The sequence below is a fragment of the Geotrypetes seraphini genome, chromosome 9, assembly GCF_902459505.1.
Source record: "Geotrypetes seraphini chromosome 9, aGeoSer1.1, whole genome shotgun sequence".
NCBI lineage: Eukaryota > Metazoa > Chordata > Amphibia > Gymnophiona > Dermophiidae > Geotrypetes > Geotrypetes seraphini.
In genome coordinates, this window is record NC_047092.1 from 170370052 (window position 1) to 170383185 (window position 13134).

At 43.5% G+C, this 13134-nt stretch overlaps 1 protein-coding gene across 1 annotated transcript in view; it reads left to right on the plus strand.

Moving 5' to 3' along the window:
* PRKCI (protein kinase C iota) overlaps window positions 1-13134 on the plus strand; it is a 73038-nt gene extending 59904 nt beyond the window's left edge. The window contains exons 16-18 of the mRNA XM_033958480.1: window positions 562-651; window positions 2567-2682; window positions 11951-13134. Of these exons, the coding sequence (XP_033814371.1) occupies window positions 562-651; window positions 2567-2682; window positions 11951-12038 (294 nt within the window). The 3' untranslated portion in view covers window positions 12039-13134. The remainder of the gene's footprint in view (window positions 1-561; window positions 652-2566; window positions 2683-11950) is intronic.

Sequence of the window (13134 nt, forward strand, 5' to 3'; positions counted from 1 at the left end):
ATAAATTTGTGTTCCCCGCGCGCTATACCTGTGTGCGCGTTTTACACGGGTGCGCGTTATCTACGTGAAAATACGGTACTTAGGAGCTCTTTGTCCTCTTTTTGATTTTCAGGTGAAATAGTTTGAATCCCATTGAACCAGGGGTTTTGTTAAATCCACATCCTGTTTCTCATCATGATTTTTGCTTGTCTGCATTTGAGCTTATTACTTACTGAACTGTTCCTGTCAGAGATTTTTGCCTATCCAGAACCTGTGGGTTATAGCCATGTATTGTACCATTCACCTGACTTAAGCCATTGTGGCATCGAGACAGAATTAATTAGTATATAAATTAATGATTTGGGGTTGACCCTTGCACGCTGCAGCACAGGAATCCAGTGGCTGGTCTGCACAACATGCCATGGAGCAGCTGTGCTCGAGGAGAGAAGGGAAATGATGTTGGTGTTTTAGACATTTTAAACTTGTGAGCTTATAGTTGAAATTCAGTTGCACTATTTAAAAATCTGCCACCCTAATTCAGACAGCTCTCAAAGAAGGATCTTTTTTCCCCCCTTTGCTCAGGATCCAAAGGACCGTCTAGGCTGTCATCCCCAGACTGGATTTGCTGACATTCAGGGACATCCATTCTTCCGGAATGTTGATTGGGACATGGTATGGAAACCAGTTGTTAGAATCTGCTGGAGCCTGCTTTATTGATAAATGAAGGTCTCTCCTAGTTGTGCAAATGTAGCATCTTTCATATCAATTAAATTTTACTATTTAAAACTGATGAGGCTTGTTTAGTGCTATAAATTTAATGGATTTGGAGAACTATGTTTCAGGGCAGCCATTTTATTAATGCAAGGTTTCTTACACATATATACTATAAAAAAAAGTTTACATTAATCAAAACATATTGCTTTATATTGTGTTTCCCTGAAAATAAGACAGTTCTTATATTCATTTGGGGCCCAAAAAAGGCACTAGGTCTTATTTTCGGGTAGGGTTTATTTTTTTCATGTACATGATCATCTCTCCTTTCCTTTCCTTCACCCCAATTCTTCCTTTTTGCTTTCCCCCTCATGTGCAACATCTTTCCTCCCCTCTCATCCATCCCCTTATGCCTTCCCTCTGCAGCATCTTTCTATCCCTCCATTCCTCCCATCCCCCTGTGCAGCAGAACCCTTTGCCCAGCTTCCATCCTTCCCTCCCATCCCCCTGTGCAGCAGAACCCTTGAGCACCTGCCGCTGCCCCCGCCACGCAGCCGAACCGCCAATGACCCTCCATCCTTCCCTCCCAACCGATCCCCGCTGACTGCGACCATAAATACACAAATGGCCCCAGCGAGAAGGCCGCGAAGCAGCCTGTGAGTACTGCTGGCCCGACGCTCCCAGCAAGGTATTTATGGTTGCGGTTGGTGGGGATTAGTTGGAAGAGAAGGATGGGGGGAGTCAGCGGGGGTTTGGATGTGCGGTGGGGGGAAGCGCCACTGCCTACGACTAGGGCTTATTATCGGGGGTAGGGCTTATATTAAGACCTACCCCAAAAATCATGCTAGGGCTTATTTTTGGGGAAACACTCCTGTCCAAACTTCACTGGCTCCCAGTTCACTCCAGAGTCCTCTTTAAATGTGCCTGTTTAGCTTTCAAGATCCTACTTGGCATCCTCCCTCCCGTTATCCCACTCTTCTGGAACTCCTCTAACCCTAATTCCACTAGATCCTCCCAAAAACTGAAACTATCATTCCCCTCTGCAAAAGGTATATCCCGCGTAGGAAAACTAGGAACATCCCTCCCCTTTAGAACCACAGAAACCTGGAACAACCTCACATCCCCGCTCAGAATTTCAAGCTCCCTCCAATCCTTCCGCAAACACCTGAAAACTTGGCTCTTTTCAAAAATCTAACACCTCCCGCTCTTTGGTACCCTGTCCCTCTTTATCTTCCTAGCTCCTTTCCTATAACCCTTCATTGTAGCTCCTTTTCAACCTAACTCTGTAAACTGTGCCGAGCTCTACGCTTGTGGAGATGGTGCGGTATACAAACCTAAGGTTTAGTTTAGTTTAAATGTTAATAGGGTTTCTCATTCTAGTCCTCGGTACACATCTAGCCGGTCAGTGGGGTACACCAAAGCCACCATTGACATCATTAACTAGTTCTGGTGTTTTTGTTTGTTTACTGTATTTCACAAATATTTTAAGAATAGCCACTCGAGCAGTTTGTTTCCATTGTTTTTAGTGCGTTTCTGGTTCTGATTGCATAATGTAGTGTCTTGCCCATCCCTGGTGTAACTGGGCTAACTACTTTGGTATAGTAAGAGTTGCTTGCCATTTCAGGAGATCTTCTGCCTGGTGAAGCCTGAGTGGATCGTTGTGAGTTCATTTTGATTTCAAAAGACACTGGGCAATCAAATTAACTTCAGTTATCGTGAGGTGATCCATGTTGGCCTTCAGAAAAACTTTCAGGCCATTTTGCCTGATCTGTAGATACCACTAAGAGAAAATGGAGCAAACATCCCCTATAAGTTTCAGAGTGCGTATTCCTGAGGACTGGTGTGATTTCTGGCTTGGGTTTTGTTTTATTTTTAGATGGAGCAAAAGCAAGTGGTCCCTCCCTTTAAACCAAATATATGCGGAGAATTTGGTTTGGATAATTTTGATATTCAGTTCACCAATGAGCCTGTTCAGCTCACTCCAGATGACGAGTAAGTGGCACATACTTATTGCTGGAAGATTTTTATACATGGTTATGGTTTAATCTTTTGTGCGGCACAGCAGAATGGTTTGCAAATCGATTACAAAGGGAAAGAACACCAGATCATATTGAGAAACCAGATCATAGAGTCAGAGAAACCTAATCCTAGACAACCATCCCTGAACCTACTGCACCCCACCCCGCCTTTTGGGGGAGTAAATTAAAGAGTGTTAACGGAAATGCTCCTTTGACATTTTGTAACATCTGAGTGATTTGGGTAAGAAGAGAAATTGAACATTTTAATCTCTCTCTCGCTGCCATTCTCTGCAGTATCCTGCTGGAACACATGGAGACACTATTGCAGGGAAAGAGATACCATAGAGCAGGGGTGTCAAAGTCCATCCTCGAGGGCCACAATCCAGTCGGATTTTCAGGATTTCCCCAATGAATATGCATAACATCTATTTGCATGCACTGCTTTCATTGTATGCTAATAGATCTCATCTATATTCATTGGGGAAATCTTGAAAACCCGAATGGACTGAGGTCCTTGAGGAGGGGCTTTGACATCCCTGCCATAGAGCCATGGCATATGAAATCCAGTCGTTTGGGAGACCAGATGCTTGGAGGGTGGAGAAAAACCTGTGTGGCTTCTGTAAGTGGTTAGAGGAGGGGAAGGCCCATATAGAATTGGACTGAGGCATAGTGGCAGAGGGGAATGCAGCCCAGTTCGAACTCATTGTGGATTTGGTACTGTAAAAAAGGGATATAGACACAGCTTGCCATAGCAAAAAAGCACTGGATTGCCTTAGCATAAGACATAACCCTGAGAGTATAACCCAGGGGTAGGGAACTCCGGTCCTCAAGAGCCGTATTCCAGGAGGAGTGTGTGGTGCAGTGGTTGGATCTACAGCCTCAGCACCCTGGGGTTGTGGGTTCAAACCCCGCGCTGCTCCTTGTGACCCTGGGCAAGTCACTTAATCCTCCATAGCCCCAGGTACGTTAGACAGATTGTGAGCCCACCGGGACAGAGAGGGAAAAATGCTTGAGTACCTGATTGTAAAAACCGCTTAGATAACCTTGATAGGCGGTATATAAAATCCTAATAAACTTGTCAAACTTGTCAGTCGGGTTTTCAGGATTTCCCCAATGAATATGCATGAGATCTATTTGCATGCACTGCTTTCAATGCATAATCATTGGGGAAATCCTGAAAACCCGACTGGAATATGGCTCTCGAGGACCGGAGTTTCTTACCCCTGGTATAACCTTTTGAATATATTAAAAATCCCTTCCCTAGTGGTTCTAAATTGGTTGTGCTGTGCTTATTTTACTGATGCTACTAGGTGAGACCCAGGCAGAGGAGGCGGCACCTAGAAATCTCCCTGCTCTTTTAATGTGGAAACTTTTGTAGGAGAACAAAAAATAACCAATATAGCATGAAGCAAGCTGTACACATGTCCAAAGATCATAAGAACAATTCAAACTTCAATTATAACATTTCCAAAAGTATAACCCTCGAAGTCCCCCCTCCGCCATAGATTTTCTCGCAAACAAATAGAAGACCTATTACTGCTAAAACTCTACATAACGTTGTTTCAAATGAATAATCATCCCAATGAGGTTTGAAACGCCAAAATTAAAATTACATTACCATTTACCAAATTTGAAGCGAAAGGCCTTGGTTCTTATAGCCTTTCCCTGCTTTTAAGCTTATGCTGCTTTTGAGTATATATTGCTATGAAATGACATTACAAAGCTACAAAAAAGTATTTTATTATAGCTAATTTTCAGGGCTGTAGCACCACTTTAGCTGGTGACAAATGTGACGTTAAATTCCATGCTAGGTTAATGGTTTTTATAGAAATTTTGTTTTTGATGCCTTTTTAAAAATTGAGAATTAGAGTTGGCTTAGTATGCCAGTGATGGTTCTGTGCACTGCCATACAGACGTACCTGTCGCAAGGACAGCAAAGGAACACACTTGCATGGCTGTGAAGACTGAGCCAATTAAGACAGCTGATAGAATCCCCAGGAAGAGCAGAAGTTAAGAGAAATGAAAGAAAACACAGTTCCCTTAGAACCTGGCCTGCTGTTCTACGTGTCGCAAGCTTTTGGCACCCTGAAGCTTTGGCGTCTTGAGCCAGTGCTTCACCGAGCTCATGCCTTCAGCTGGCCCTGCTGGGTGTAATTCCTGGCTTGGTTCTTTCACTCCTTGGAACAGATGGAGCAGGGATGTTTCAGAAGCAGTGCTGTTAGCCCCTGGGGTGGGAAGGATTCTGTCTTTGTGCAGTGATGATGTGTAATGGCCAGATTTAGAGCTCATAATTGTAAGAGTCTAGAAAGAAACCATTAGTGTATGACCTTTGACCAAGGATTGGCACTGTAGTGACTGAACCAACATAAGCAGAGAGGAAATATTAAAAACAAATGAATACAAAGACACTAATTCTCTATTACAAATCTTTTAGCCAGAAAATGCATATTAAAGAATTGGTGAACCATGTCCTTCAGTAACTACATGAAAAAATTAGATTTATTATTTAATGAAAATGGAGAGGTTAGATGGTAGACGAGGCACACCTAGGACTTGGAGAACATTCCAATGGACTTGGTCCCCAATCTGGGAACATAGGGCTTTTCTTGTACAATCTCACTTTATTCTGGGACTAGTGGGTTATTTCCCTCCATTCGCCAGGACTTTGTAGGAAGCCTCAGAATTTCCTAGACTTAAACCCCTCCCCCTCATACCTCATCATTGTGCCAGTAATCCAGCTCCTCAGTCTTCCTTCCTACAAGTCAGGCTGTAGGAATCTATCTTTTCTGCTTGTGTTTTATTTCTACTTGTGTTTTACATTTGCGTTTTTTGCCCTCATGCTGTGGAGGTTCCCTGCGGGGACATCCTTGACTGCGAAAGATTGCAGGTCTTTGGAAAAAGTCTGCTTCTAGGGTATTCCCTGCTTCTCAGTAAGCCACCTAGACAGCCTGCACATCAGATCGGGCCTCAGGGACCATTCTCTTGGGAGCTTGCTCTCACCTCAGGTTCGTCCGCCAGCGGGTAGAGCGCAGGCTGAGCGGTTCCGTAGAGGCGTAACCGGGATTGGAGCCAGACTGCATTCCTCCATCAGGCTTCTGTGCAGCTTGTCTGAGTGTGGCGGAGGTCTCCGGCTGTGGTAGTCAGGCTGGTGGGGCAGTCAGAAGATTTGAAATCCAGATTTCCAGTTCACTGATGTAAAGGATCTCCTGTGAGCTGTTTTCCCTAGATCTAACCAAGACATATCTCTACATTCCCATTTTCCCGGACCACAGGAAGTATCTGTGGTTCCACGTCTTGAGGCAACATTTGCAGTTTGCAGCTATGCCCTTTGGATTGGTGACAGCACCCAAGGTCTTCACCAAAGTGGTGGCAGCCCATCTTCACACCTTGGGTGCAGATCCTGACAGGGCACTTGAATATTAAGCCGCTCGACTTATATTCGAGTCAACCATTTTTCTTCCTTTTTGGGGGAAAAATGGGGGGTCTCGACTTATATTTTGATCGACTTAGACTTGGCAGAAGGGCTGTGAGGTAAAATAACATTATTCGCCGATGACACCAAACTAAGCAATGTAGTGGGCAAAAGCAAAACAGACATAAATTCAATGTCTGACAACATGATGCACAACCTACTCCTACTGGAGCACTGGTCTAGATCCTGGCAACTCAGCTTCAATGCCAAAAAATGCAAAGTCAGCCAAAATCCATGCAAGACTTACATCCTTAATGGCGAGATCCTAACAAGAACTGAAGCAGAACGAGACTTAGGGGTGATCGTCAGTGAGAACATGAAGACTGCCAATCAAGTGGAGCAAGCTTCATCCAAGGCAAGGCAAATCATAGGTTGCATACGCAGGAGTTTCGTCAGCCGTAAGCCTGAAGTCATTATGCCATTGTATAGATCCATGGTGAGGCCCCACCTGGAATACTGTGTGCAATTCTGGAGGCCGCATTACCGTAAGGATGTGCTGAGACTGGAGTCGGTCCAGAGAATGGCCACCTGGATGGTCTCGGGACTCAAGGATCTCCCGTACGAGGAACGGCTGGATAAGTTGCAGCTGTACTCACTCGAGGAACGCAGAGAGAGGGGTGACATGATCGAGACATTCAAGTATCTCACGGGCCGCATTGAGGTGGAAGAAGATATCTTCTTTTTCAAGGATCCCGCGGCAACAAGGGGGCATCCGTGGAAAATCAGGGGCGGGAAACTGCACGGGGACACCAGGAAATTCTTTTTCACTGAAAGGGTGGTTGATCGCTGGAATAGTCTGCCACTTCAGGTTATTGAGGCCAGCAGCGTGCCTGATTTTAAGGCCAAATGGGATAGACACGTGGGATCTATTCACAGAGAAAGGTAGGGAAGGGTCATTGGGGTGGGCAGACTAGATGGGCTGTGGCCCTTATCTGCCGTCTATTTCTATGTTTCTATGACTTATTCGAGTATATATGGCAATTTTCATTCTGGAGCTTTCCTTCAATGAGCAATTTAGTAACTAGAGGGGGCCTTTTATGAAGCTGCAGCAAAAAGTGGCCTTAGTGTGCTTTTATACAGGTTTTTGCTACACTCAGGCCATATTATTGGTAAATTCAGTACATTATGTGTCAACAAGACAAGCTGCATTCTCAGTGGGAGGCTCGAGACTGGAACTCATTGCCTGGTAGATTACAACTATGTAAAAAGATTGAGCAATTCAGGCAGTTGCTTCAAACTCATTTGTGCATGAGTTCTACTGTTGAGTTATTGATAAGAGAGGGATGGTTTATTTATAGTCTGCCTTTGACAAGGCAGATTACAATATTACACACATAACAAATATACAGACAACAGGTATAGAAATATTACACACAATTATCCATTATAAAACATCAGTGATCCACTGGTATAGTAGGATGATGCCTATTGTTGAATTATATGTGTCTAGCTGTAACCCACTTAGGTATTTGGTGGGAAAGACATTTTTAAAATAAATAAATATTAATACTGTTTAATAGTCATATGCTAATTTTCACCACAAGAATAATTATAAAAAGTCCAATAATATCATAAATTTTCACCTTCCCTCTTACCGTATATACTTGAATATAATCAAAAACTTTTGGGCCAAAAGTATGGCCCAAAATTAGGATCTTTCTTTATATTCGAGCTACCACCTGGCTGTCCTCCTCTTCCTCCTGCACTCAACTCCTGGAGCCCACTATCTTACATGGAAGCCGGCAAGCCTTGAGCATGCATAGATACTCAAGGCTCTGCACTGGATCAGCATCCACCGTCTGCAGTCACATCCTTATTCGCTGTCGCAACAGCAGCTTTCGTGAACACAAATTGGTAAGCTGACAGTATAGTGCTAGAGAGCTGAGAGAGTGGAGACACATAATTTTTGTGTTATACTGAACCCAAATATAAAGGAAATATCTTTTTTTCTTCACATTTGAGTATTTCACTGTGCATTATCAAACTGGGGAGTTGCTTTCAACTTGGAAACATTAGGAGGAGAGAAACTGATATGCATGGACGGGGAGAGGGTCCTTGGGGTGATAGTGTCCGAAGATCTAAAGGCGATAAAACAGTGTGACAAGGCAGTGGCTGCTGCCAGAATGATGCTGGGCTATATAAAGAGAGGCGAAACCAGTAGAAGGAAGAAGGTGTTGATGCCCCTGTACAGGTCATTGGTGAGGCCCCACTTGGAGTATTGTGTTCAGTTTTGGAGACCGTTTCTGGCGAAGGACATAAGAAGACTTGAAGCAGTCCAGAGGAGGGCGACGAAAATGATAGGAGGCTTACGCCAGAAGACGTATGAGGAGAGACTGGAAGCCTTGAATATGTATACCCTAGAGGAAAGGAGAGACAGGGGAGATATGATTCAGACGTTCAAATACTTGAAGGGTATTAACATAGAACATAATCTTTTCCAGAGAAAGGAAAATGGTAAAACCAGAGGACATAATTTGAGGTTGAGGGGTGGTAGATTCAAAGGCAATGTTAGGAAATTCTACTTTACGGAGACGGTGGTGGATGCCTGGAATGCGCTCCCGAGAGAGGTGGTGGAGAGTAAAACTGTGATTGAGTTAAAAGAAGTGTGGGATGAACACAAAGGATCTAGAATCAGAAAATAATATTAAATATTGAACTAAGGCCAGTACTGGGCAGACTTGCACGGTCTGTGTCTGTATATGGCCGTTTGGTGGAGGATGGGCTGGGGAGGGCTTCAATGGCTGGGAGGGTGTAGATGGGCTGGAGTAGGTTTTAACAGAGATTTCGGCAGTAGGAACCCAAGCACAGTACCGGGTAGAGCTTTGGATTCTTGCCCAGAAATAGCTAAGAAGAAAAATTTTAAAATTTAAATTGAATCAGGTTGGGCAGACTGAATGGACATTCAGGTCTTTATCTATGTTACTGAAAAAAGGGAATTTGTACTCCTCCTATAAACTATGGACCAATCTCTAATCTATAAATTACCAAGATCATGAAAGGGCTGTGTTTTATACAGCATGGGAATTTCATCACCAAAAGGAATATAGAACAATACATTTTCCCTGCCAACCAGGATTCAGGGGCAAAATTAGCACCAAAACTAGCCTTGAATTTGAGTGAAATAGGAGTAAAGCATCACTTGAGATTCATTGGACCTCTCCATGGCCTTTAATTTAGTTGTGCTATTACATCTGAGTGATATTGTAATAAGAGGAGAAGGTTAGGTCAGTTGGAGGAATTTCTTCCTTCGGATGTTCTGTCTTTGATTGTAGACAATCAGTTGCTCAGCTGTGTCCCCAGAGGAGCCTTTGTCTGCAGTGCAGGGAAATACCTTCTTCCTTTTCTGTTGAAGCTCTGTGGCAGTCCAAATACTATTTCCTTTATAAGAAAACCACCTGCTTGCTTTAGTCCCATAAACTCAGGGCAGTATTGCAGGTCATCTGAGGGGCATTTATTTCATGGCTTGCAAAATGTTTAACCCAAAAAATAAGAGAAAGAGGTACGGTTTTTCTGCCCTACTTCTCTCAATATTTTCTTTACCCAAATTTCTAATCTAGGTTTATATTTGAGTCAACCTTTTTTCTTTTCTTCCTTTTTGTAGGGGTGGGGGGCAAGTCATCTTGGTGTATATTTGAGTATTATATGGTACTTAATGCACTTTAATTCAAGGAGGAAGAAAAGATTTCAGAATTTCACCGAATGCTGTCACTGCAGTCACACATAATAGGAACAGTGTTAGGGGAGTGCAACTAGGGCAACTGCCCTCTGGTCAGAGAGAGCCCTAAGCCAGCTGGAAGCTAAAGAAGAACTGCCTGTGCTTTGCAGTCCCCAGTTATGTCTAACACCAGCTCTAGCAGGATGCATATTTCAAATCTGATACATTCTAGTCACAAAATAGAAATAAAATTATTATTTTTTCTACCTTTTGTCGTCTCTGGTTTCTGCTTTCATCTTCTTTTCATTCTCTTTCTTCCAGCGTCTCCCCTCTCTTTCTCTTCAATCCAGCATCTGCCCCTTCCATCCGGTACTTGCCCTCTCCCCCTTCCATATGGTATCTGCCTTCTTTCAATGCCCCCTCCCCTTTCCATTCATCGTCTCTCCTTTTTACATGATTCATTCCAGCTTCACTGCTCTCTTCATTTTTATCTCTCCTACACCAGATCTAGCATCTTTGTCCCTCTCTCCTTATTTCTCTGCTGACCCCTTTTCCAGCATCAATTTCTCTCCACTTTCTCATTCCTCTGTCTCTCCCCTTTCCCTCATCTGATCTCTCCATTCCACCCTGACTCTCTTCCCCTCCTCTAATCTCCCTGCCAGCTGTTTCCTTCCTTTTTTCCTTCTCCCTTCCCTCCTCCCTCTATCCAACAGTAACTCTCTTCCCTTCCCTCCCCTCCCCTCCCAGAAGAATCTCTCCTTCTCCCTCCATCCAGCAGCTTCCCAGTCTCCAACAGTGGCTTCCTCCCCCTTCCCTCCGCTCCCCTCCCCTTGCCTGCAGCACGATTCACTTAGGCAGTCTTGGGTCCTTTGATGGGTAGCGCCGCCTCTGAGAAAAGAGGATGTTGCATCATCAGAGGTGAGCTGCGACTCGGCAAAAGCCCCAAAGCTGCCAAAGTGAATCGCTGTAGGCAAGTACTGAGAGCTGCTAGAAGGGGAGCGGAGGGGAGGAAGCTACTGTCGGAGGATCTTGCCAGCCCTACACAGACTGGCAGGAATTTTACGTACTGATCTCGCTGGCCCTGTGCGGACCGGCAGGAATTTTCTGCGGACCGGTGGTTGTAAGAAAAACCTTCCTCTTCTTTTTTTTTTTTTTTTGTAAATATTTACAATAATAAAAATTGAGAGAGCAGCATTTTGAGTCACCCATTAGCAGGCAGGCAGCCATAAAAACTTTATTGCGTGAGTACTTAGACCGCCACCCATTTTGTAGGCACTGCTTCCATTGTATGCAATTCATTGTGGCTATCCTGAAAACTGATTGGCTGGGGTGCCTCCAGAACCAGGTTTGGGAACCACTGGTCTATAGCTGGACTAGATGGAGCGTGGTTCAAAGACACAATTGAAATCGCCCATCCTCCCCACATCCCGTTATCAGAGAAATTTCTTTAAACTCCTCAAGATGAGAAAACAGTTTTTTAAATAAAATCTTCTATCATTCCAATTGGGTGCAAAGATATTACAAACGAGTAATGGCTGCCTATTTAGACACATCTGTCTTGGTGGTCAGCTATGCCTTTCTGAAATAAAATTTTCACCCCTTACCTTTCTGTTAAAAGTGGGTTACTCTATATCAGTGTTCGGTGCAAGGCCTAGGGCGCCAATGGTGCCCCTGGAGACCCCTAGGGTGGTCTCTATTGTCTTTCTGAGTACTCTGCCTCCTTTTCCATTTTCAGGACCAAATGGGGTAAGTGAATGAGGGAAAGAACCGCTAGCTCGAATGACAAGGCATTTTTCAATAGATAAAAGAATGCATTTGGAAATGCTCAAAAACTTGAAGATACCCACTGGTAGAGATAGGTGTCATTGACACACACTGGTCAGCGGTTTCATGGCTCTGCATGAGAAGATATTTGGCAGCAGTCCTTCAGATTATTAGAATCCAAAATGGCCCCAACTTAATGGAAGACTACTGTACTATATATCGTCCCCCACCCACCAGTAGGCTGCCCAATTTTTTTCAGGTTGTCCTTACTGAGGAAAGTTAGTGCCTATATCAGCCTTACTTTGGACACTGCCCTTGTTCTAATCGTTTCTTTTTCTTCTGTTTTACCAGGGATATTGTAAAGAAGATAGACCAGTCTGAATTTGAAGGTTTTGAATATATCAACCCCCTCTTGATGTCAGCTGAAGAATGTGTCTGAGCTGCCACCTAAGATATTTGTAGCTTGTATCATTGTACTTTTGCATGACTATCTGTACAAGCTGGATATGAGCAAAGAGCAGACAAACGACAACTTCATAATATAGTTTGTTGAACATGGCGTCTAGTTGCATGAACACATGGCATGGCTGTCACCTGAGAGTGCTGACTTGGGAGGCCCATATGAAAACAGCCAGATGACTCCATGTTGACTCAATTTCAGCTGTTGGGTTTCCACCTACAGCCTTCTCTACTATACTTTAGCTGTTAATACATAAAGAGACAGCTACGTTGTATCATTGCCTTGTGCATTTCAGAGTGCATTAAAGCAATGTTCTCTTAATTTATATTCTTTCTGGCATGACAGATTTGGGATTTAAATTCCATGGCGAAGTTATTTACCTATTTATTCACTTCTGTCTAAAATAACAGTTGAAGATTCAGCATTGTCCTGTGGAATTGGCAGAATAACTGCATTTGCATTGGGAAGTTAGGTTGAATGTCTTAAGGGTGGTCTTCATACACTTGTTCAACCTTTGATTCCCTTTTCTACATGAGCTCTCGTGCCTGTACCGTTTGTTTCAAAACCATAAGAAAAGCAGGTCTTAGTAATAAGCAACTGAAGATTTTTAATTCCTAGTAAAAAATGTTTGTTTCGGAGATGTTAAAATAAGTTTTTATGTCCACCTAGAGAATTGTGGAACCGGGTTGCAAAATACATGAGTAGTAAACTATTTCTTCCTTTTGCATTCATTTCTCTCAGCCAGTGAAAGAGGGGGCAGCATTTTGTAAAACATGTGTTGATTTGGAAAGGGGGGAGTGAATTAGATAAGAGATTCCTATAAAATGTTCTGTTCTTCGATTTTAAGTCATCAATAATCCCGCCTGGGATACACATGAGAGAGAGAATTTAGAGAGTATACCAAGCCAGACAAGTTAGAAATTCATCATAGCAAAGTAGATTTGTATGTTCTGGACTAGAGAATGACACGGTGACAAAATTCATCACCGTTCCCATCCCCGCGGATAACCGCTGGAAACCATCTTCATGTCATTCTTTAAGGAGAGAGGGAAGAATCAGAGTATAATTGGGCACA